This window comes from Pholcus phalangioides, unplaced genomic scaffold (genome assembly GCF_987345545.1).
Source record: "Pholcus phalangioides strain wild (caught in Gottingen) unplaced genomic scaffold, Ppha-v1.0 ptg000015l_1, whole genome shotgun sequence".
In the NCBI taxonomy this organism is placed as follows: domain Eukaryota; kingdom Metazoa; phylum Arthropoda; class Arachnida; order Araneae; family Pholcidae; genus Pholcus; species Pholcus phalangioides.
Genome location: NW_028301608.1, coordinates 108,493,586 through 108,520,096, shown reverse-complemented (window position 1 = coordinate 108,520,096; position 26,511 = coordinate 108,493,586). Strand labels below are relative to the sequence as shown.

Below are 26,511 nucleotides of genomic sequence, written 5' to 3'. Positions count from 1 at the left end.
TCCGAGGGGCACCGATTGAAAAACCATGCACTGGAGAACTGGGGCTACATATTCAAAACCTTGGGGGGGGGGGAAGGCCTTGCCTCGTCCCATTCAAATACGTATTTGCATTATTGAAAAAGAGTGAAATGGTCTGGAGACGAAAATTCGAACATTTTCAGTCGGAACATTCGTGAGAATTTTTTCAAATTTCACATTTGTGGATAAACCAGGTTGAAAGGGTTTTTTTTTTTGACCAAATTTTTGGGAACGGTAACTTGTCGAAAATTCCCGAGAATGGATTTTAAATTTTTCCAAATTTTATCTATAATCCTATTCATGAATAAGGAAACCCCCAACTTTTTAGGGACTTAATTTTTGGCAAAAGGGGGTACCTTATACTCGTTAAGATACGATACTTCGATATCTTCTCCCATGATTGCTTGCTTGGAAATGAAAGTTTCATTGTCGGTCTCGGCCTAATTTGGGGCCGTTCAAGTTGTGTCGTTTTACTAAGTTGATAAATTTTCAAGATTATACGTGTAATTGGGTGTTCTGAAATTTAACATTTAGCCAATCAATACTATACAGGGTTCTATCGCTGAAGTGAGAGGAGTGATGGTAGACGACACAGCCGGACAATGTTTTTTTGAACCGGTGTCAGATTTTTTCATTACTTTGGTCTTTTGCAGCGGCATTTGCGAGGAGTTGAGTCAAAGTAGTTCATTTGTTCATTTTAGTCTCGCCACGGTCATTTTCTGCACACGAGAGCTAATTATACCTGGACCTACAATTTGCCGAATCCAACGGCAGTCTTTTTTTTTTATTAACTCATCGAGAGGATGGTGTGCTATCCCCCCTTGATAAGGGACTCCCTGCGGTAGCAATCTTTCTGTGGTCATATCGCCGTTTCTCTTGTACCCCTGTATCAGTAAAGTTTCTGACAAGGACGAACCGGGAATCGAACTCTCTACACCTCTTCTAAACATCCTTTGGTACTTCAGACGATTATCTTATCGATCTGGGCTACCGCTCCCTCAAAGTAGTTCAAGTATAACAAAACGTTTCTTTCCTAAAAATCGGTGTTCCTTGAAATTTTTTTGCTTATAAAGGTAGTCCCACGAGAGTGTGCTAGGGGACCCTTGCTAAGATAATTAAAGTTAATAAAAGTCTAAAGATAAGTCTTTGGACATAAACCGCAAAAATAACAGCGGGCGTGAAGTAAACCTTACTTGTTCGGTCATTTTCAAAGGAAGACGCTCGTTCCGCTGCCTTTTTGTATTGAAAGCCATAAAAATTATTGCTTGCCCGAGACGACCGCGGATCCTGACAGAGACTTTTAACTTTAATTTTCTTACCAAGGGTCCCCTAGCGAACTCTCGTGGGACTGCACCTTAAGAAGCAAGAAAAAATCATTTCAATGGAAATGTTTTTGAAAAGAACTCTTTGTAATGGAAAATTTATTCAGTGACTTAGTTGACCACTTTGATTGTCAACCCTCCATATATCGCCTCATTTAATGCCTGAATTTTGACAATTACGAGGTATCTCGTCTAACTTGTGATGCGTTTGTATTTCGGCAATGATATAGCTCGTCTTTTTAAAACTTTTTTAACGGCCAATGTTCCCAATTGGGAACACACACACTTTTGATTAATTCAAAAAATATATATTTTTCTTTCACGAAAATAGCTGATTTTCCCCCCCCCCCCGAACATATAAGGTTCTGAACTTAATTTAGGAAAGACAAAAGTTATTCGGTTCAGCTTTTATCATATCAATTTATTATCCTAAAATCACCCATTTTCAAGGGAAAATATTAAGTTTGTTTCAATTATTAAAATAGTTTTTGTAAACATACATGCATCTCAATTTCTTTTTTTCAATTATAGAATATTGCCAAGAATGATAAATGCTCAGAGACAAAAAAAACATTAGTTCGAATTCCATGGAACTTTTCCTATGATTGTTCCCAATTGGGAACATTGGCCACTACTGACTATTGCACTATTCTAAGTTCAATGCAGAGGAGTGGCATTCCAAAAAACAATTTATTGCTTTTTCCCTCCCTTTGGTGTCTCAAAAGGAAGGAAAAGTGTCAAATTTCACATTCCTATGTTTACATGCAGCACCCCTTTTTCTATGACTGACCTTGCCCCTCCCCCTGCCTTCCCTCTGTTTTGAGTGATTATGTTGGTCTTTCAGTTCTCAGTTGATATCTGGTCTTGTGACTTTCTACACCTCTTTTTATCATCTTTCTTGTTGTACTAGTAGCTTATTTGACTGAGTTCGAGATATTCTGATCTATCACATCTCTCTGATGAAGAATTCCAAATGTGCCAGCTACTGCCTGATGAAAATGAGCGGGTTACAGATGAGGAAGACATCGATTACAACATGCTTGTCCTCGTCATTCCTGCAGATGTTTCTGGATATCTAAGTTTTTTAAGATCACCACGTAGTTCATTTGTGGGTGGATTTGCAGATCCTATCAACATGCCTTCTACATCAAAATTTCCTTGCAAAGATCAGATAATTACCCAGTCAAAAAATAAGAAAACATGTGTCAAGTGTCAAAAGACTAAAATTCATGCAACCGAAGTGGGAAAAAAATACTGCATTCGACCAAAATATAGGAAGCTAACCTACTGAACCAATCAGTCGTAAGTTTAAGAGCTAAGGGCAAGCCGACTCGATTGATATTTTTTTCAAATTTTTATCGCAAGAGTACCTCAGTTACTTGTGCGACATAAATATTTGTCATCTCAGCCAACATGAATCGAATTTGAAAATTGAGTGCAAAGAAATCGCAAAGTTTTTTGGATTGCTTTTTTGCTAATGAAAAATTCACACATTTAGTTTGGGTTGTTCCATGATAAACTAAGCATCGATGAATCAATGGTACCGTATTACGGTCATCATTCAAGTAAGATGTTTATATGGGGGAAACCGATTTGCTTTGATTTTAAAATTCGGATGATTTGCTCAAACAATGGTTTCACATATAAAATGGAAATATATGCTGGTAAGCAGTCATCGGAGCCTGTGCCTTTTAGGTACCAGAGTTGTGAATAATATTTTCTCTTTATATTTTTGAATATCTTTTTAACTTACCATGAGATCCATACATGAACCTAAACCCGTATGTATTCTTTTGTGAATTTTAGACCAGCATTTCAGCTCATGAGTTCTTTATTATAATCCAGATATACATGCCTTTTTGAGTATATTCGAGAGAAATTTATTTCCATCATTTTTAAAATTCCATATGTATTTAATTTTTTGAATAAATTTACTAAATGATGAATTTTGTATCCTGTACAGATGGCTTCACTGCGAAAAATGTTTAGTCACATCCGACCAGTGTTCCCAATTGGGAACATTCGAGAAAACGCATAGGGAAATTTTTTCTTAAATTTCTCGATTGATATCTCTTATCTAAAAAAATCAGGAGGAGAAATTAACAACAAAAATAATGAAAATCAGTTGGAATCTGAATTCGGCCGGTAAAAGGTTAAAATCCTCTTATTTCGGCAACGCTGAGCCCAGAGATGTGGTTTTTTTTTTTCTCGCTAACATGTTTTCCGACCCTGTTGCTCGAAGACTTTTCCTCCCTAATTTTCCTCACTCCACATGAGAGCAAAGTTGCCAATTTTTTGGTGATTTCTGGTGATCTAAAGCATGTATTCCTGAAATAAATGGGTTGTGAACCTAGATTCGATTGCGGAAATTCTGTCGTGTAATATCCCCCCTCTATCATTTTAGGGGTTCAGTTCTGAAACAACCAGTGTTTTGATTTATCAAGTTGTATCATGAAAGTTTTATGCTACTGAAATTCCCGTAATCTTACGTAAAATTTACTAGAATTAATTGAACGATAAACCTACAGAAAACACTGGAAGTGGCTAAAAAAATAAAATTCTTTTGAAGAAATTGTGAAAAAAAAGTACCACGTACCAAAACAATTCGTGAACTTTCTGAAACAGCTCGTACATTAAGGCAGCTCGAGAGACGCTGTTAATATCAACCATTTTCAATCCACTGCTGGATGAAATGAAGGCCTCTAAATTCTTCCATTCTGCTCTGTCGGTTGCTTTAGCCGACTCCAGCCACTTTCCGGATCTCATCAATCCATCTTGCTTTGGGACGCCTTCTCGGACGTTTAACACCACGGGGGTACCAATCTAGAATACCTGTGATCCATCTGTTGTCCTGTCGTCTTGCAATATGTCCAGTCCATTTCAAACGTTTAATTCTTTCCATTCTTTTGTGTGGTTCCTTATCCAAGTGATTCGTTTTCTATCTCTCCTTGCCTAGCATACATCCTTCCATGCTCCTTTGCGTTCTTTGTGTTATCTGTAGCCTTTGTATCGTCTTACTTGTAAGTGTCCATGTTTCAGTTCCATACGTCAGTGCTGGTAGCACACACTGGTTAAACACTTTTCTTTTCGGGCATAATGGCATGTGACTCTTCAGAATTAGTTTTTGCCAAAAGTGCTCCATCCAATCGTGATCCTTCGGTTTATATCATTAATGATTCCGTTGTCCATGGTAATTTCTTGTCCCAGATATACATAGCTTTTTACTTCTATCTCTGTGTTGAGCAAGATTGCCCTCTTCAACGCAAAGGGATTGAACATAACTTTAGTCTTGCAGATTTATTTTCAAGCCCATCTGAATACTTGCCTTCGCCAATTCTTTTATCATTTCTTCTATTTTGTCTGGATTACTGCTGATAACAATGTCGTCTGTAAAACGCAAACGGTTGAGAAATTCTCCATTTATTTTAATTCCTTTTTCATCCCAATCCAGTTTTCTGAATACTACTAAAGCAGCGGTAAAGAGTTTTGGTGACATAGTATCACCCTGTCTGACTCCTTTTCCGAGTTTAATCTTTGCTTTTCCTTTATCCAAACGAATCATTGCAGTTGCTTTGTCATATATTTTCTTTATTGATGTAAGTCTTCTCTATCCCAATTATATCTAGAGCTTTAACAACAGCAGATGTGAACAGTCAAAACGCTTTCTAAAAATCAATGAAGGCCATACACAATGGTAATTCGTATTTTCCTTGTGTCTATAAGTATCCTGATTGTTTGGATGTGATCCATTGTACTGAATCCACTTCGAAATCCTGCCTGTTCATTTGGTTGAGCTTCGTCCAATTTGGATTCAAGCCTATGTCAGCACTTCGGTGAAGATTTTATAAATTACTGATAGGAGACTGGTCGATAGTTCTTGATAGCCTCCTTTTCACCATTTTTGTAAAGAACAACCATCATTGCGTTATTCCAGTCTTCAGGCAAATCCGATTTTGTAAGACAATTTGTGAACAAAGCAGCTAGCATACTGGCAAATTCTTCTTTAATGATGTCTATTGGAATCCCATCTTCACCTGGACAATTCCCTTTTTTTTTATACATCCTATAGCCTTGTAGACTTCGTCTTTCAGCACAGGTGCTACTTGCACTTATTCGGCTCCATTTGTTAATATAGGAGGGGTGTTAAGTCTAAGCCTAAGGGTATTGCAGTCGACTATCAAGTTATTTCTAAATGGAATTAAGTTCCATTTCCCCCACAGAGAAGCGAGTTGAAGGTCAAAACAGCTTATTTCCAGGGGTCGGCGTGATTGGCTCCTGTTAACCTATTACTAATAGATGGGAAGGTAATCATTATTAAAAAGGTGGAGATTGAAGTAACAGGAAAGGTAGCTAATTCTTCAATGCTCACGCTTCTACTTCAAACCCTTTTGCTCGTGAGCACTTCCTCCTTTCTATTTATACTGCCCATAGGCTAAAGAAAGGGTTCCCGATTGGCATTTATACAAGGAATTAGTTAACTTTGAGTGGTATTTGATAGTTTCATCATCCAAATTGATCTAAAATTGCACCTTCAAATACTAGCTTTATTATTTCAATAGCAATTTTTATAATTTGCAGGCATGAAATCATTGGAATTATAACCTATGCAAAAATTTTAGTTGACGATTATTTTTAATTTTACACTCCGACAACAGCATCAATAGCATTTACGACCTCGCCGACAATATCACCGTCAATAACGGTCTTGCAGTCGTTTGCTAAATCGACCTTGACGGGACCAACAACAGCGCTAGGCTTGGCGGTACCACCATTGACGACGGCAGCAGCACCAGGATCGGCGGTGACAGCAGCATTGGGCTCCTCGGTACCACCACCACCACCGACGACGACGACAGCACCAGGCTCGGCGGTGACAGCAGTAGCACCAGGCTCCTCGGTACCACCGACGCCGACTGCACCAGGCTCGCCGGTGACGGCAGCAGCACCGGGCTCGGCGGTGACAGCAACGAAGACAGCAGCACCATCAGGCCCGGCGGTACCACCGACGACGACAGCAGCAGTAGTAAAAGTCTCGGCGGTGACGGCAGCAGCACCGGGCTCGGCGGTACCACCACCGACGACGGCGGGACCACCAGGCTCGGCGGTGACAGCAGTAGCACCAGGCTCGGCGACACCACCGACGATGGCGGGACCACCAGGCTCGGCGGTGACGGCAGCAGCACCGGGCTCGGCGGTGACAGCAATGAAGATAGCAGCACCATCAGGCCCGGCGGTACCACCGACGACGACAGCAGCAGTAGTAGCACCGGGCTCGGCGGTGACAGCAGTAGCACCGGGCTCGGCGGTGACAGCAATGAAGACAGCAGCACCATCAGGCCCGGCGGTACCACCGACGACGACAGCAGCAGTAGCACCAGGCTCGGCGGTGACAGCAGTAGCACCAGGCTCGGCGGTGACAGCAGTAGCACCGACGACGGCAGCACCACCAGGCTCGGCGGGACCACCAGGCTCGGCGGGACCACCAGGCTCGGCGGGACCACCAGGCTCGGCGGGACCACCAGGCTCGGCGACACCACCAGCACCGACGACGGCGGGACCACCAGGCTCGGCGACACCACCAGCACCGACGACGGCGGGACCACCAGGCTCGGCGACACCACCGACGACGGCGGGACCACCAGGCTCGGCGGTGACAGCAGTAGCACCAGGCTCGGCGACACCACCGACGATGGCGGGACCACCAGGCTCGGCGGTGACAGCAGTAGCACCAGGCTCGGCGGTGACGGCAGCAGCACCGGGCTCGGCGGTACCACCACCACCGACGACGGCAGCAGCACCGGGCTCGGCGGTGACAGCAATGAAGACAGCAGCACCATCAGGCCCGGCGGTACCACCGACGACGACAGCAGCAGTAGTAGCACCGGGCTCGGCGGTGACAGCAGTAGCACCGGGCTCGGCGGTGACAGCAGTAGCACCGGGCTCGGCGGTGACAGCAGTAGCACCGGGCTCGGCGGTGACAGCAATGAAGACAGCAGCACCATCAGGCCCGGCGGTACCACCGACGACGACAGCAGCAGTAGCACCAGGCTCGGCGGTGACAGCAGTAGCACCAGGCTCGGCGGTGACGGCAGTAGCACCAGGCTCGGCGGTGACGGCAGTAGCACCAGGCTCGGCGGTGACGGCAGTAGCACCGGGCTCGGCGGTACCACCACCATCGACGACGGCAGCAGCACCTGTCTCGGCGGTACCACCATCGACGACAGCGGCGGGGACAACGTGACATAAAATGCCAGTATTCCAACTATCAAATAAACTAATTATCTAGTCATTGTGTATACTTCAACTGTTAAGGAAACAATTGCATACGAATTATAATTACCGTTCGCATTTGAACGCGATACATCAATTCGAATCGCCAATAAAAGAATTTTAAAAGGATCCTAAAATAGAGCCATTCGTTAAACTGTTTTTTATATCGGACATTGTTTCCGATATAATCAGAGGTGAATAAATATTTGTTCATTGCAATGGCTATATTTTTGATCGTTTCATAGTCGTTTAGGCTGGGTTTTTTTTACATTCGTTTTTTCACGAAGGTTGGTTTTTGAATCTTTTAAACCACGGGAAAAGCGTTAATTTCCCAAAATCACTTGCAAATTGTTTCGCACGTGACGCAACAAACTGCTCAGCTTTCAGTGATAAAAATGTGGCCATATTTCCCGGGGCATTCCCGTATTTCCAACGAAGCCAACTTTAATTCTAATTTTATCCTTGATTTCAATTATTTTTCCTACACACAAATTGCATTATGATAATTGCCACTGTGAATAAGAATATTCATCTCGCATTTGTCATGCGGTTTACTCAGTCGAATTCGTTTGAATTCGCTGCAATTTGCATCAGTGCTTAATTTCCCGCCGTTATAGATTTTTCGGCGATTTTAAACAAGTTGGCGACTTCGCTTACTTTTGCCATCGTTTTTGGCGATAACTGCGATGTCAGCCTAATGGAAAGGAATTATTCCGCTTGAAAACTTGAAAACTCACAGGTTAAATTGGGAGGAAGATGGCAAAAAACGGGAATCTGTGTCAATTTGTCTCGTTGACAGATTGTTCATTTCTGAATCGGCACAAAAATGTTTTTGTAATAAAGCTAACGAACTAAATAAACAAAGTGCATTATGGCGATATGGAGGAGAAAGCTGATATTTCATCGGGTATAACCACATGCAGCATCTTCGATTCTCGCAAAAAACTATTGATCAAACGTGGAAAATTAAGACTAAAATTGCTGAAAAGAATCAGATTTTCCTAATCAAGATTTTTGCCACCTTCCATAACGTCAAAATTCGATCATTTTAGAACGGTATTCTTTGTACCCACCTAAAATTGGTGCCGCTTGGCAGTTGCCGCTTCCCCCAATTCCGGCCCTGCTCTGGATCACGCATATAACGTTCTCATTTAAAGCGGGTTTCTTTTCCTGGCTTAGTTTTGACCATAAAATTCTCGTGCAGATTTCCCGTTGAAAGCACTTTTCCCGCTTACAACGTTTTTCCATTGATTGGGGGGGGGGGGGAAGGTTTAAAACGCTTTAGAAGCGAGATCCGCACACTATGCATTTTCACGACAGAAACCTGAACCTGACGGAACATGCGAGATGAATATTTACTCTCAATAATTGTAGAAATATAATTTGTAAGTGTAAATTCATTAATGATTTTTAGTTGAGATTCAAAATTGAAAGCTCCGGGAAAAAAAAAAAAATGAGGGACATTCTCATGAAATGTGGAACTCGATGGTTTGAGGATTTTAAGCTGAAATTACGGGATATGTACGGCCACCCTACGGAGAAGGCTGAAACTGTCGCTTAAATGAGTGGTCTTTAGGAGAGATAAAATCCTGATTTCTGCCGTTTTAACTAGGGGGTCGTTCAAGTATTACGTCAGCATCGATAGGAAGGGGGTTTTGCTGACTTTTGATGACAAGGGGGGAGGGGTGGTTTGTGGATAATGCTTACGTCGTCAACCACCCTCTAATGAAATATTTTTAATGGCATCTTACTCGGTGCGCTAAAAACGGGAAAAAAATACTTTCGATAGTTATTGGGCACTTGAAGTAACATTCCCCCATTGATAAGTGCCCTACAGAACCACTTTACTGATCTCTAAATGTTTCGCGGATCCAAGTGATCTGGAAATGTGCCACCACGCATCAAGTTATCCGCAATTATATGCCGCGGATAACTTTTAATGTAGAACCGCACTGGGGGCCACTTAAGTACTCTAAAACTACGTCACATGTCACTCAGGCGATCCCTGACGCATTTAGAGATCCTTAAGTGTTCTGGAACTATGACCCGGGTCATTTAAGTGATCTGAAAATGTACCATGGGACACTTAAGTGATCTGTAAATGTGCTGCTTAGTTCATTTTTACAAAATTAGTTTTGAGAAGGGCAGGCCGCATCAGATAACCCCCAAGGACATATTTGGTCCGTGGGCCAAGAGCTTTATGCGATTTACCATATATGGCTTAGTGTGGGTCGCAATGAATTTATTAAAGATAAATTTTGAGTTCATAGCCTTCAAATAACATTGAAATTCACAGAAATTGATTATAATATATGATAAAGGTATTTTTCCGGAATTTCAATTAAAATTTTTTTACAATAAAAAAAAAATTGATCGTCGGGGGGTGCACAAGCCCCCCCCCACGGGTGCGTCTGTGATTCAGGGGTAGAGCTGGGGGGGGGGGGGGGGGGTGTCTCAAAAATTTCTAAAAATTTGCTTACGTAATACTTAAACGGCCCCTAGGGAAGTGTACGAGTTGTCAGTCGCCGGTTTTGACGGGATTGGCATCGTTAACTACCCGACAGTTTTGCACAGTTTTCGTGAGGGGCTAATTTTTCTCGCCAACATGTAGGTTGCGTAACTAACTAATCCCTCCGCAAATTACGGGCGAACCGTTGATCCCGGCCAATTAGAGAAAGTATCCAAATAGTGTATATATAGACTTTTCAGATACGTCATTCATATTGCGAGGGGGTGTATAGTTATTAAAATTTTTATACGAACAGCCCGTCCTAAAAATCTCATAGCTGTTGGCTCTGAGGTCAAGAAAAAAAACCCACGTTTCTAATTGCAATATTCGCAGAGATATTAAAATTCGAAAATATCTATAAATGAATCGCAAATTATCCCTGAAAAAGTGGGGAGGAAGCGTTGTCCGTTGGTTTATGCTTTTCCCCCACATTTTTAAATTCAAATATCTCTGCGAATAATTGCACTAAGAAACGTGAATTTTTTTTATGTTGCTTTAGGATGCAGTCGAACAATCTACTAGTTGGGATTTTATAACGTATAAAAAGTTAATTTTTTGAAACTATACAAACTCTTCCCCCCCCCCCCCTGCAATATATGAATAACTTATCTACACATTATTTAGATACTTCTAATTGAAAGCATGCCCCCAGGATCAACGGTTTACCAGTAAAATGCTGTGCGGGGAGGTAGCTGTGCACCCTGCATATTGGTGAGATAAATTGGCTTGCGCCTCAAAAACGGCGCAACTCTGATATTTGGGTTTGACTTTTACTTACCCACAAGACAATGGGCGGAGATGTGGGGGAGCGTCAGAGGTGGAGTAGACTGATCTAATGTATATATGAACTGACACAATCGTGCCCCCCCCCCCCAAATCAGACTTCCATGTCTATTTCCGCCTATGCACAAGACCTTTCCAACAATACCACTTTCGTCAAAATCGGCAACTGACACCACGTGCACTGGTAGTTAGTAGTTCAACTACCTAAAAATATAAGGCTGGGATTACACTATAAAACAGCGGTTCTCAACCTTTTCCGACTCGCGGAGCCCTTTTCAGTGAATAATTTCTATGGCAAAGCCCTGTTTAGATTATATGGCGGTGCCCTTTTAGGCCTTTTTTTTTATTTATCAAATTTATTGATTTCTTTTATTCTCGAATGGCCGCGGAGCACCGGTTGAGAACCACCGCTATAAAAGATCTTGTACAAAACTTGAGGGGAAAAATAACCGTAAAGCCTACCGAATACATTTGCTTTCGAATGTAACCGATACGCTTATTGGTTGCATTTTCCAAATTTTATACAAGAATTTTTACAGTGTAATATCAAAAAAAAAAAACCCCTATTTGATAGGTGGCAGCAATGCTGATTTTTCTCATATTGTTACATTGAAATACCTGCTGCCATCTAAAAATGTTGTAGAGGGTTGGTTGCCTCTGCCGCAAAATCTCCAATTGCCGTCGGCACAATAAAAATTACTATTTTGTGGAAACAAAGCACATAGTAACCGGTATCACGGTACATTAAAATACTTGGTGTCATACCATATACTCATTTTCATGCTGCACGCCAGTTTAAAACCAACGGTCAGTTTTACTTTGAATCATAACAGTTTTGATTATATTCGATAGGTGGCAGTACTGGTTCCAACACAATGGTTTGAGCATATATAAACAGAGTATAAATATGAAGTTTTGGTCTAGATATAGTTGCGGGTATATATATATATAGCATCTCCTATGAGAAAAAAAAGGCTGGGGAGGAAGCCCCGGTTGAGAACCGATGTTCGTGTGCACTTCTCCGTGGCGACTCAATGAAATAAAATAAATCGGTAAATTTGATTGGTAAAAAAAGGACTGCACACACGGGTTCCGCCATAAAAATTATATACTGAAAAGGGCTCCGCGAGTCAAAAAAAAGGTTGAGAACCGATGGTCTAGAACATAGTTTCCCAACCTTTGTCCCATCGCCCCCCAACGCAATATAACCCATAGGATCCTACGTTATACATGTAGCTTCTACCGCCCCCGGAACATTCCATCGCCCACGTTGGGAATCACTGGTCTAGAACATAGTATCCCAAACTTTTTGGTCCATCGCCCCCTTCATCCAAAATTTTCCCCCCTTATCGCCCCCAACTCAAGTAAACCCATAGGATCGTATGTTGAATCAGTAGGTTCTATCGCTCCCTTGGACCATTTCATCGCCCACCAGGGGGCGATATTGCCAACTTTGGGAAACACTGGTCTAATCTAGAACATAGTTTCCCAACCTTTCTTGTCCCATCGGCCCCTTCAGAAATTTTTTTTCTCCCATCGCCCCCCAACGCAATCTAGCCCGTAGGATCCTATGTTATACCCGTATCTTCTACCGCCCCCTGGAACATTCCATCGCCCCAGTTGGGAATCACTGGCCTAGAAAGTCGAATTTCCCCCCATTTATACTGGCCCCCGCAATTGGTTGCTAAATCTCCCAACAGAGAGCGTTTTATGCTTTTCAATTTTGGGGCCATTCAAGTATTACGTAAGCAGATTTTTAGCCATTTTTCACCTTTCCCCCCCCCCCCCCCGTCAGCAGCTTAGAATATTTCATATCTTCAGAAAGGGTGGTTGATGACGTAAGCAGCCCCTTCAAACCCTCCCCCCTTTGTCATCAAAAGCCAGCAAATCCGAAACTCCTCCCCACGTTTCTGACGTAATACTTGAATAATCCCTTTAAACCTTTCGTTTGCTTCTGGAAACAATTTCTTGTTCCACAAATGTTAATGATCAATACGAAAATGCAACATACGCACTGGTGGCTCAAAGGACTTTAAAGTGGGCTGTATATTTGCAATATATAAGACTAACACATTGAAATGAAATGTATTTTTTACTTGCTTAATTGAACGACCAGGCAACAGTTTTTAGTGCAGAACTGGGGGGGGGGGGGGATAGAAAAACTGCTACAAAAATGTGTTGAACTTGACATTTAACTTTTTTAATACTTGTTTTAATATCCGCAGAGAAACTTTTAATTTGACGCGTTCATTATTTTGGGGGAAAATGAATGTCCATAAATATTGTTCCTGATAATTTTCCACAAGACGCGGTTCGACGGACAAACACAGATTTATTTACGGAACAGGTATTTACAACGTAATCAGAGAGCTAACACCTTTCTCGTATAACTGACTGAATCTCTCCTTGTGCCTCTCTGAACCTGCCATCTTGTGAGCGCCGCACTATTTATAACCCCACAAACTTCGAGAAAAAGAACATTCCACAAAATTCTATTCTACAGTTTCCTAGTCGGCGGCGCTACCGTACGAAGGGGTTGAACGAATGTCTGGAGGGGCGGGACTTTATGGAATGTTCTCACCAATATCATGTTCCTCCGATGAACCGAAACCGGCATCAACCGATTTCGATATTTCTGAGAGCCATCGAACAAATCGCGCCATCTATCGCCTACAGATCGTAACATTATTCATCTCTCATCTGAAATGCTCATTTTTTTTTTTTTTCACTGTGAACTTCATTTTATTCTACAGACTTACTGTAGCAATGTTATTTCCCACCAAGGCTTATTTAAAAGTAATACAGGGGGTGATTTCATCTGCAACTGATGAGAATTGGCGATGTCCTGTATTTGTAATTTCAATTTCCTTCATTTTTATCCATGAAACATGGTCAATCCAGTCACAATGAAACAACTTCATGCGCTTGCAGATTGTACGTATTTTCCGTCAAAAAAAAAGAAAAAAAAATGGTTGAAATATCGTCAGCCGCGGTTGTAACAAAATTTCCAGGAATTTTCGATGTCGTTATAACAGAGTTTGCACTGTACTGTAATTAAAAATAATCAACATAAGAATAAAGACGCTCGCATCTACACGTAGCGGGTAAAGCATAAAGTTCATCAAATGACAAAATAATTCCGATTATATAAACCGATATCGTTTGACTCGCTGATACGTTTAATACTACTTCTCACCACCCACCAACTTAGGCGATATCGCTTTACGCAATTTACTGCCGTTAACGAGTTGGGTTGGAAATGAAAGCGTCATCTATTGGTGGTCGCCTCAAGATCGTTAGAGAAAACATCTGGTTCGAACCTGGCACGTGACGGCAGCCTTCACGGTGGTAAACAATCCTCTACGAGAATGTGCTCGCTTCGCGAACCGTTATTATTGTCATCTTGATACACATGAACTGCATTTGATTAAATCAGGAAAAACAAATGAAAACATTTTTTAGTGAATCACAATAAATCCTTCGGATGAATTTGAGAGGAAATCGAACACACAAAACTGCGTAAATCAGATTCGAGTGTAATTAAGTATATCTATTGTTAAACTTCGCCAGCAAAAATTTCACTGTGTGACGTAATGGTTTATCACTCATTTCGGCCAATCACGATGCGGATAAATTTCTATAATGTCGCTAGGAATGTAGGGCTTGTTTATAAGCAAAGCCGGTGCACTCATCTTTCTCCATCTATGGAGCGACAGAACCGGTTTTTGTTCAAAGTCATGTCTAATCACTAAAAAAACTCGGGGTAGGGAATGGCGATCGTCTATTGTGATAATACTGACGTCACGCTTCACTCAAAGATGGCAAATAAGTCGATCAGCTTGAGGTGTCGAGGAACTAACTCTAGTGCATAGGTCAGCCTAATATTCCAGTGGGAGCTTTATCAATTTCTAAAGCTCCATGAAACCCTAGCTTGACTCATCTGTCAACTTTGAGCGAATTTTGACGTCAGTATTATCGCCATAGCCAGTCACTGTTCCCTATCCTGCTTGTTTTTAATAATTAGACGTTACTTGGAGTGGCAAAACCATTTTTTTGGCTCAAGGTGGGTGATAAAAGTCTGCTCCTCTTTTTAGGTGCCTGAGGGTGTGAATATAACAAGCTAAAAAAACGTTGAAATTCGGGTTTTTAACCAATTGGAGACGACGCGGGTTTCCACAATCGGAAATACGGACGCACCATGTTCACACCCTTACAATAGACTGAGGCTGGTCGTCGATTGGAAAGTAGCACGAGCGATAACCAGTCGCGTGGGTACACAAGACTACTATAGCTTTCTTGCGCATACACGAGTCTTGTTCCATTACCTGTTTTTGCTCATAGTAGTTTCCAGTGGACGATAGGCATGAGAAAGCAGTCTTGCGCAAACACGCGAGTTGTTATCGCTCAAGTAACTTCCAGTGACTTGAAGCGCTAAACGTGGTCGTGCACTGGAAGTGACTTGAAGCAATTAACAAGTCGCTCGCAGTTGTCAGTATTTGCAAGACTGATTCCATTGCACAGAAAGTACAAGAATTTCGTTTATTAGCAGCGATCTTTAACCTGGTGATTTCCGGCTACAATAGCAGACGAGAAAAGTTTCCGATTCCTGTGGGATTACACAAAGCAGTGCGTTTATTTTCAATATTTTCTCGATTATATTTAACGAGCACACTTGTCTGCATGGAATGAAGTCGCGAACTGAGTAGCGTTAAAGGTCGCTTTCAGTGGACGACGACATCGGGCGCAATGTCTCACGTTGTCGCTTCCAGTGGACGGCCGGCCAGCTTAATAGTCAATTTTAAGGTTTTTACACACCGTACATTAAAGAAACTGTCATGATGATGACTGAAGACGTCGTATTTTCTGTGTGTACTTCCAGAAGACTCTCCCCAAGTCGTCGAACCAGGATGCGTCGACCAGATCACCGAATCCGGCTTCAACTTCAATGTATCGCTTCCGGAATTCGTGACCAGTCGCAACACGTCGGCCGAAGTCGTTTGTTCGCCGGTAGATCCGGAAATATACGATGTCCAGACCGTGTCGTGCGAGGCCGTCGACCCGGAAACGAACGCTTCGTCGAGCTGCGAATTCAAAGTGACGGTCGCGAACAGCAACCTCAGGTCCCACGACGTCATGGAGGACATTACGGAGGCCCTCACTCGAGAAATATACGCTTCGCTCTCGCAAAGTAAGTATAAAATCCTTCTCTCTTATAAGTTTTGGGACTCATAAAAGTCAACATTGATGTAAAACAAGCGTGCACACCTTTTGAGTCTGAAGGGCCAGATATGCGGAATATATTTCTGCTGCTGCTCGTGGGCCAGAAACTGGTACATATAGGGTGGCAATATGATCCGTAATTCACGAGACATTCCTGTAATTTTGCGTGTCCGGCTTTTTTTATGAAAATGCCCGGTTTTTCCCGTATTTTACACGAAGCTTGAATTCTTTATTTTTCACTGAAATTCAAGGATTTAAATTATTTTCATAACTTATTATTTTTGAATTTCAGCGTCACGCTGGTAATTAGAGCCGCTATAATCAGGACTCTAAATAAATATCACAATTAATTATAGTCATAATTAAATATATGACTGTTCATCTCTCATATTCGTCAAACATATACCTTTTTCGTGCATTACATTATATCAAGGAAACATTTTATTTTCTGGATATTATGCTGAGGTGAACTCGGAGAGAAAGGTCATCTTGTCTCCGCCGGGACTCGAACCCAGGTCCTCTTGCATACCGGGCAAATTACATCTACGCCACTGGAGACACGCCCCTGCCTTCCTTATTTCACGCACCGTGGCACTGAAGTAGAGACATTAGTAGCCTCTCTTAACTTCAGGATATAATGATATCTCGAGCTGAGAAAAAGCTATCTATCTCTCTAATTACATTATAATCTGTAGCAACTTCCAGTAGCTACCCCCCCCCCCCACCCATTATTTCTCGCCATTGGTGACTTTTCAGCAAATTCAGCAATGCTTATCCCTTTGGAATACGTGAGGACCACGTTATTATTATTTCAGCGATAGTTGACAACTTTGTTTACCTTTGGCATATCTTTGACAATTTTTTTTTGGGGAGGGGCGGGGGTTATACAAACTTTACTTACCTTTGACTTTTCATTTCGGCTATAATTGGCAATTTACTCACGTTTTGACTTTTTTTGGTCTGTAACAGGCAACTTTATTTATCGTTGAGAGATATTTTTTTTCCATCATTGTGCCGATGTCCTATATGGATCCGGCTTTCCGGATAGAATATATATATATATATATATATATATATATATATATACATATATTTTAAGGTTTACCACCGATGCTTTTCTACTCGAACACCTTTCGCGGGCCGTACGTTTTGTACCCCTGATTTAAGGGCTTTTTTTTTCTTAAATCTGGGACTGTATCCCGGACTGTTATGGGGTGTCCGGAGTGTTGTATTTGTGTTAGTCTCTCACGTAGACCATTGATTCCTTAATCTATTAATGTCTATTAATGCTTATTGATCGATTCTTTATGAAAATAGCTCTTGATTGTGAGACATTGGAAGCGCCGTCTAACGGTCACATAAACTGTTCATCACCCGACGAATGCTTCGTTGAATGTGACGACGGATACGGTTTCACGTCATCGTACCCGACGCTCTCTGAAGGACATTTGTCCTGCAACAAATCGAATGGACTATGGAACTTCCAGAGCGAAATCGAGAAAATACCTGGCTGCTTGAGTAAGTCACGTGACATTTTAGAATTTTCTTGAATTTTTTTTGTTTGTATGTGCAACTCCGCGTTTACGGTGATTAAATCACCATTGGTCCAGATGGTCGTCTTTAGTAAGGTGACTATTCTTGATTGACAATGTCGCATTTCGCTTTCGTAATTTGCATGGACAGTGTCTTCCGCCATTCCTTCGAGTCGCCATCTCGAATCATATCGGTTTTGTGTATGCGTTTCGTGTTGCTGAATGGAATTGTTTAAGGAAATCGAAGCTGCTCACCCTCAGTGAAATTAAGGGCAAAACATAAATTTATGTATTTGTACCTTTTTTTTTATTTGTCCTCATTAGGGATAGATGGAAAAATTCGCTTCGAAAAGCGAAATTCGAGGCAATCCCACCCCTTCAGGTAAGGGGACTTGTGTACACTAATCTATTGTTCCGGATGATTTTTCACAAGACTTCGAGATCGCAAAGAAGTGGTTCGACGGACAAACACAGATTTATTTACAGAACAGCAATTTACACAGAAGCTGATTAGAGAGCTAACAACTTTTTTCCAAAGTTAAATCACAACTGACTGTTCATCCAGTCTCTCTCTCTCTCTCTCTCTTCGAGCCTGCCATCTTGGTGAACGCCACGCTAAAACCCTGGTAAAAACTTCGAGAAGAAGAACATTCCAAAAGTTTTATTTCCTAGTACCAGGTTTGTGGCGCCATTGTCTGGAGGTAGATCTCTCTGGAATGTTCTCTACACGCCCTCCGCCAGTTCTCCACCAATCGCACATCCTTGCGCTTAACTGAAACCGGTATTAACTCTCGTTGCCAACAGATGATTGCGATAAAGAATTGCGCCATCTATCCTCCATAGTTCGTAACACTATTATCAAAAAAGGAAAATATACCGAAAAATACGAGACCCCTGATGCATTTTGACTTACTATGAGTGCCGTCTTCTCAGGATAAATATAATACAGTAAAAAATACAGTCTTAACGAACACCCTTCAGATGCCATCATCCCTCTTTTATGGCCAAGTAATAATTTTCTGTTGTATAATAAAAGTATGCATTTCAAACTTCCTATTAACGGTCACCCCCATCTTTTAAGGACAGATTTTTTTGTCCCATCAGTTTCCGCAAAAAGAGAGGTATTACTGCCTAACCACTACCTGCTGATAATATAATTGATATAACCACTAACCGGTTATATCGCACTTGGGTTGGATACTAAATCTTAACTCGCAGCGCATTAGACTACTGACACGTAGGCGCTCAGCTTCATTCTGACTATGACGCTTGACTTGATCAGACGTCTTTTTCTGTTGTGCAACCGGTAGTTAAGAGATAGTTAAGCCGATATTGCCATATGGCGATGTGGCCCGGGTATCTATCGGTAATTAAGAGATTATATTTATCTTCTACTACTTTACCGCGTACCAACTCCGGTCATAAATCACCACATGGCAATTTCCAATCCAACCAGTGTATTTGAGTAGGAAATGAAGATGCCATCTATCGGTGGTCATCACAGGCTCGGTAGGTAAAGACCTTATTTCCGATGGTCTTGCTCGGGTTCGAACCCGTGGACCTTGACGGTAACCTTCGTAATGGAAGACGAGCATTATGCCACTCGGGCATATGTTTATCCTCTGAAGAGACGGCACCCATAACGTGTCGTAAGGCATTAGGAATTTCGTATGTTTCGGTGTATTCCCCCTTTTGTGTGGTTGGTCTTGTTTTGAGATTATATCTAACAAAGGAAGTAACACATTACTCTTCCATATTACTCTATTACTCTTCCCCCAAGTCATCCAACCTGAAAAGATGACTTAGCTTTGCATTCATTTTTCTCCATTATAATGATGGGTTACGCCGTATAACTTGCATAGAAACAAATGAAACTTCTTTTTTCTAGTGATGCAACATTTAATAAAAAATTATTAACTCACACCCATAAGGGGCAGATAATGCAAAAAAAAAAAAAGAACTCTCCGGAATTTCCTGAGGCCGTCTCACCCATTTACTAGCTTTTCCGTCACTCTTGGTACTTTCCGGCCATACTTTTCACAGATCTGTTATTAATACCTGTCATTGTTACGTTTCTTGTGTATTGATTGGGAATTAAAAATAATGGATGTTACTTCTCACGACATGGAACCCGGACACTATCGATGTGATTCAAAATTGCGTCGCCGTTTTTTCTGCATGGCATGTGCCGGAAGATTCCTACGCATGCGAAAAATTACAAAAGAATACGTTTTAAAAAATGTATTCATACCAACGGTCCGTTAGGAGTCATTCAAGTATTACGTCAGCATCGGGGGGGGGGGGGGTTTGAAGGTTGCTTACGTCATCAACCATCCCTTTTTGAAGATATGAAATATTCTAAGCTGCTGACGAAATTTTGCTGACGGGGAGGGGGGCGAAAATGTCTGAAAATCTGATTACGCAATACTTGAATGGCCCCCTTACAGTTCATAATTACGGTCCTAAATGTATTCCCGTACGGGGTGATTATAAATAAACTGACACTACATTCACAAACACACACAGACGTATGTAGCGCCCATTCTGATGAAACTTTTAGAAAAGAAAGATTCAATTAAACTCAATTTCAATAATTCAATTTTTCACCACCGAATGCAAAAAAGTGGTACCTTTTAATAACAGGTATGTTTCCCGTGTTCCGAATAACGTATATATACCAAGTTCCAATGAAATACGTCCACCACAACGGGCGCTACATAAGTCGGAGTAGTGTCAGTATAATTCAACTGATACTACTCGGCACGTCCTAGAGATAGAAGGCCTCCGCACGCTGATCGTGACGTCAGCAAGTAGTCCATTCTCACTCAGACAGAAGATTCTACGCCAAAATAAGAAACGAAATAGAATACTGTAATTTTAAAAATGTGGCAAACTTGCTAGGTAGTCTTAATGACGTTACAGATGAACTTGGCAACCCGCGCGGAAGCCTCCTATCTGTAGGTGCTGCTGCACTACTCCAACCTAAATAGCTCCCGTTGTGGTGGACGTATTTCATTGAAACTTGGTATATACGTTATTTGGACCATGGGAAACAGATAATGCGATAAGAAAAAGTCACTTTCGTACCTGGTGGTCAAAAATTTAACTATTTTTTATATTGAGTCTTTATTTTTCCCTGGTCCATATATCCTACATACATTCATCAAATATCTCCTTAAGAATGGGTACTGCATACGACTGAATAGTGTCAATTTATTTATAACCACCCTATATGCATTCATTTTCTGCTCAGGGGAGCTTCTGTCTACTTCTGTAGAGGTATGGCTCGGATTCAGCGCATCCGTCGATAACTGTTCGGCTCTGGGTGAACCTGAAGGAGATCTCATCAGGCAGAAGCTTCTGGAACTGAACAACGAGACGTGCAATCTGATAGATTGTGACGCATCCCTGGTTCTCAACTGTTCTTCCGACGAAGATGACGACGAGGAAAACAACAGCACCGTCGTCGTTGTGACGTGGAACCTTAAAGTAAGGTTGAGTATTTTTCTTGATCGGTGTTTTTTGCATTTCGCACCAAATAACGAAAATAAAGACTGTGATCCGTTGTAAAAGCAGGTTAACCAGTCACCTTCCGTCTTGTTTTCGTAGGCTTCCTATAACCCTAAAGACTACAAGTTCAATAAGAAGGTTCCCGTTGCCGAGACTCAACTAGAATCCGTGCTTGAAGACACGAAACAAGCCGTCCAATCGGAAGACAGTGATTTCAGTACGTATCTTCAGAGCATCGGGCTTCAGGTGATGCAAAATACGTTTGGGAGAGGCCATATGACTCTCATCTGTGATGAAAGGGGCTTTTTCGTAGAATCTGAAACAGATCAGTGCAGTAGGTTATATTCTTTTTTACCACAGGACTAACCTTTAGCGGTAAAGACCCAATGCGATTGGCAGGGCCGTCTTAAGAGCGTCATGGGCCCCCGGGCCAAGTGATTTTTCTGAGGCCCTACCAGGCAAATTAATTTTTATGAGCAGCTTCCTTCTCTTGCGGCCCCCGGGCCGTGCCCATGCCTTAAGACTGCACTGTCGATTGGGTGGTTTCATTGCGGATAGAACACCATCATTCCCGCTGTGCTGAAGATTCGTAGTTATTTTAATTTCTTATTGACTTATTGTATTGTTTAGTTGAATGCGCTGATGGGCACATGGAAGTGAAGGGAAGCTGTGTGCCGTGTCCACCTCAACATTATCAGGATAAGAGCGGGCAGACCGAATGCAAACCTTGTCCGACAGCTCTTCCATCAGACGAAGTCCCCGCTGGATGCTGACAAAGATAGTGTACAGATGCAAGTTAGTATGATATACTATATTAATTTTTCTCTGGGAATTTTTTTGTTTTGTTTTTACATTGAGAAAATAAATGTTCCCTCCAGGGAACCCCCGTATGGCGAATATAATTCGCCAGGGCCGGGTTAAGTCACTCGTCTCTCATACGATATTAATTTCAGATATTTAAGGATTATAGTCCTTTTTTTAGGGGAAAAAAGCTGGATCAGACAGTTTCCAATCCGCTTTGATTGGAAAACTATTCGGTTTTCTTTAAGTGTAGGAGCGCCATTTGCTGTGAACAGATATAAACGAACCATTACTAAGGCGGGCGATGCCCCTTTTCCCGTATTTTTTGGACCATCTTGAGTCAAGATGGCTGAAAAATACGGGAAACTCGCGTAAAATACGGGTCATATAGTCACTCTACTTATTACCATTAACCCTTAGTTTTTATTGCGTTACATTCAAACACACTTACTTGCTAACTCGAACACTTGAGTGAACTAGGAAATGACCTTTTTCGTGGCGCGCGTCACTTTTTTTCAATGACTGTCACGTGTTTGCTAATGATCTGCATTTTTAGAACTGGCACAAGTTTACTTGTGCAGTGACGAGCGTGACCCCTTCCTTGGTCAGGGAATCTTAACTTTTTGAGTTCCTCGGAAGGAGCCCCCTAATGGTCAATTAGATAAAATCCAACGGACATTTTTTTTTTTCAGAACAATATTCATAGCATCATGATAATATGAAAACAATGTTTTAATTGTTTTCTCATGCGAAGTTCGCGGAATCTCCAAAGTCTTTTCAAAAAGGCTTCTGGTTAAAAACCTATTGCCTTATTACGGTAATTACATGCATCTACCCGAAAACGAATGACATCTTAAGGGGAAGTCTCGTACCTTTTTAACATGGTGAAAAACTACGCTCTAATAAAAATATCATTTAATCATTGATATATTCCAAAATTTTCATACATATTTTTGATTATAAGTGCTATCTTATTGCAGTACAAAGCTTTCCCTATCTCTCTCTTGATTTTTTGCTACTTTTCAAAGAAAAAAAATTCATTAAAAACCACTTGTGCGCATGTCATTAAAGAAATTGAATAAAAATTGATTCAAAATAAAGAAAACTGTTCAGTTCATGAAAAAAAAAGCAAAAGATTGAGATTTCATTTGCTCAATCTTAAGTATTTAAAATTAGGTTTAAATTCAAAAATTTTAAATTTCAAAATTCAAGAAAAATTCAAAAAACTCAACTTTGAAACAATCTTTTTCTTATGAATTATGGTCTTGCAGGCTCCCAAACCTATATTTAGTATAGTAGGTGCTCTTAACTTAGAATAGTAACGATGTGATGAGACTTTTGTCTCGTGTCGTTTTGCATTTTTGGGCATAATTGCTGGACGTCCCACGTGTACGAGATTCGATCGTTCGCATGGGGGACATGCATTGTATAATGAAGCATTCCAATTACACACTGGAAAACCATTTTGCGTGTGTGTTGGGGGTGACTCGGGGACAAGCACTCGAAATCCTCGGGTTCCGGTGTCAATGCTCAACATGGTGCACGTAAGATGAACTTCTACCGATATGTACATTGTACATAATCTGCACTGCGATTATCGACTCAAAAAATGAAATAAAAATTCGACCTCTGAAAGAGTGACAAACTGAACGTTTTTGCGGAAATGAGAGGACAGCTTAATAATATTTTACAGGAACGAAAAAAATGCTCATGTCCCGTAAAAACGGGACGTGTAGTCTGCTTGTTAAAATTGGTAGTGGCATGCTCATTGAAAATAATGTTGATTGCTGCGTGGGTAGGAAAAAGGTTGGCCACCCCTTGCAAAAACGATTGTTTTCGAATCAAAACAGACGCATTTAATATGTATGCAGTTTTTTTCGTTTGTTTTTGAGGGGGGGGGGATTACATTTTAATAGAGGGCAAGTACAGCCCTGAGTTTCCTCAAAGCGTGCAAATATGTGTGTGGGGAAAAACCAAATAAAATGAACAGATTTTTGTTCCGTGCGCAGTGAAATTTTTCTTCCTAGAAAAGAAAAAAGGGGGTAAAAATTCCTGAAAATGGGAACAAGGGAGAAATTTCAAAAACTTATAAGGACACTTAAAGTGATATCAAAAATGAGGACATGCCCTCATAAATGAGTACATGTTAATTAATAAGGATGTCTGGGGTAGCCACGTCCATATACGTTGGTTGTATATTGCTAATTGATTTCGGAATCGTTCCGGCAATACAAGTCACATAATTAAAAATTTCCACTTCTTCGTCTGAGGCTCATCATCCACTGGAAGCGACAACGTGCGACAAACAACGCGAGTAACATCAGCCGACATCGAGTCAGACGACTAGGGGGGTGTATGATGTCATCAACTGAAATCGACCCTTACACACTACCCAGTTCGCGACTGCACACCGTACAGACGGGTGTGTTCGTTAATAATCTTGAGTAAATATTGAAAAATTAAAAACTTTGTTAAGAAACTGATACACAGGACCTGTATTCGTCACCCATCTGCCACCAACTCAGAGAAGGCGTTCGCGTTACGAATAAATAAACATTTAATTGATTAACCTACTACTGTACTTATCATTACCATCCATGAACGGCAATTATCAAATTACAGCTTCCACGCGGGGGAGAGGCAGTAGAGAAGGAAAACAAACGGAGTGACACTGGTGCGAAAAAAATATAAACAACCGTACTGCGTCTGCGCAGATAAGGCAAGACGCGTAAAATCTCATTCGATCCGGATATGGTCGGTCGTCTTCTGCTGCTGCTGTCGCCGGAAGTCACTCGCTCAATGTCATTTCTAGTGTGGACGACGTTTTTCCTCCTTCCTGTGCAATGGAATCAGTCTTGCGAATACAGACAACTACGCGCGTGGCTTACTTTATTGCTTCAATTACTTATCGCTGGTAATGGACGACCGGCATGAATCAGTTTTCAGTTTTGCACACTCAGACATTTTTGAGGTGATGGGGGGGGGGCACCTTTCCTATGGAACAAAAGTGTGTTTTAAGCACCGGAAAACACGATAATTAAATCTGCTGAGAAATAAAGAGGTTCTCAAACTTGACGGGATCACCTGGAAAATGAATTTGAAAACGGGAAGCGACAGAAATACACCGTTTATACTGCATTGGTGCCTGGGAAAGCAATCAATTTTCAGTCAGACATAGTCTGGCCATATTTGCTGGAGGAAAATACAGGAAATTGAGGTTCGAAATACGGGGAAATACGTGACATTGCCAATTATCGCTAAAAATGATGCCAAAATTAAGCAATGTTGCTAACTCATGCTAAAAACCACAGAAAAGTCGCCAATCGTGAAAAATGAAACGCCACTTCAAATTGCAGCGAATTAAATATAAAAAGACAAATGTGTGAAATGAATATTCTTTTTTGTAGTCGTAAACGGGGAGCTATTTCTGAAGGACCCAAATAATAAAAAAAAAATTACCGTAAAGTAATTTCTGAGCTAGAAACATAATGTTAGTCATTGATTTGAAGAATAAAAAAAGGCAAGTCGGCTTCGTTAAAAATACGTGAGAAACCGGGAGATTTTTCCGAAAAAGTCGGCACAGCCGAAAAACAGAAAAAAACCGGGACCGTCCTGGGAAATACGAGACGTATGGAAGTCAGACAAAATTTCAGAATTAGTCCAAAATTTTTGCAACAGGTGACACTACTGTTTTGGAAAAAATAAAATTACGATACTTTCAAAACATTTACCTTACAATTTGCACTAATAGCATCGTGTAGTCTCAAAAGAAAATTCCCAGAAGTGTGTTAGCAGATGGCGCTGCAGCGTTAATATAACGGTGTTTATCATTACATCCTAGAACCTCTAGGAGGTAATGCGTTTACCGGCAACGAGGTGACACTGGTGTCTGCGAATATTGACAATGTTCCGTATTTCGAACCTCGATTTTCGGTATTTTGTTCGAGTGAATATGGTCAGTTTTTTGATACTTCTGAAGTTTCGATTATTTTTTTAATCGTAGCGCCATCTAACGCAAAAAATCTGTAACTATGTTTGAAATTGTGTATGACTGCATATGTACTGTTTTCTCAGGTGCCAATGCAGTAAATGGTGCTCTTCTTTTTCATTCACTTTTTAAAATGGTTTTCAATTTTGGGACTTCCTGTATACACGTACACGTCAAACTTGAATGCATTTTTTTTTTCCTTTACAAGGCATGTGAGCGGACACCGTGATAATACGACCTCAAGATCCTGCAAGGAATGCGTCCGCGTAAAAAGTGCCCCGAAACCGTGAATGATGGTCTTCGTGAGATCGAATTTAGTTACAACCGAAGAATAAACTGCTGTCCAAGCTTGTGCAAAGCCTATTGTATGTAAAACAAAAAATAAGAGAGACACACCATTGCCCCCGTTGTGAGGAGGAAAGCCTTCAACTGCGCAGACAATTTTTATACACAAATGATCAAGAAAAAAAATAATAATTGTGTATTTTTTTGCAAAACCCTTCATTGTATATTATGGCTGTTTTCATATTTTTGTAAATAAAATGCTTCATTTCTTAA

General features: G+C 41.2%; 1 protein-coding gene across 3 annotated transcripts in view; it reads left to right on the top strand.

Annotated features, from left to right (window-relative positions):
* Positions 1-26,511, top strand: part of LOC149077327 (uncharacterized) — a 118,291-nt gene extending 91,780 nt beyond the window's left edge. The window contains exons 15-20 of one of the 3 annotated variants that reach the window (XM_089245101.1): positions 15,782-16,090; positions 17,440-17,640; positions 20,908-21,143; positions 21,264-21,498; positions 21,795-21,959; positions 26,162-26,511. In XM_089245101.1, coding sequence (XP_089101227.1) covers positions 15,782-16,090; positions 17,440-17,640; positions 20,908-21,143; positions 21,264-21,498; positions 21,795-21,937 — 1,124 coding nt within the window. In that variant the 3' untranslated portion in view covers positions 21,938-21,959; positions 26,162-26,511. Of the gene's footprint in view, positions 1-5,995; positions 7,828-15,781; positions 16,091-17,439; positions 17,641-20,907; positions 21,144-21,263; positions 21,499-21,794; positions 21,960-26,161 lie in introns of those variants that run through there. The other 2 variants (XM_089245103.1, XM_089245100.1) reach the window with 2 other exon arrangements.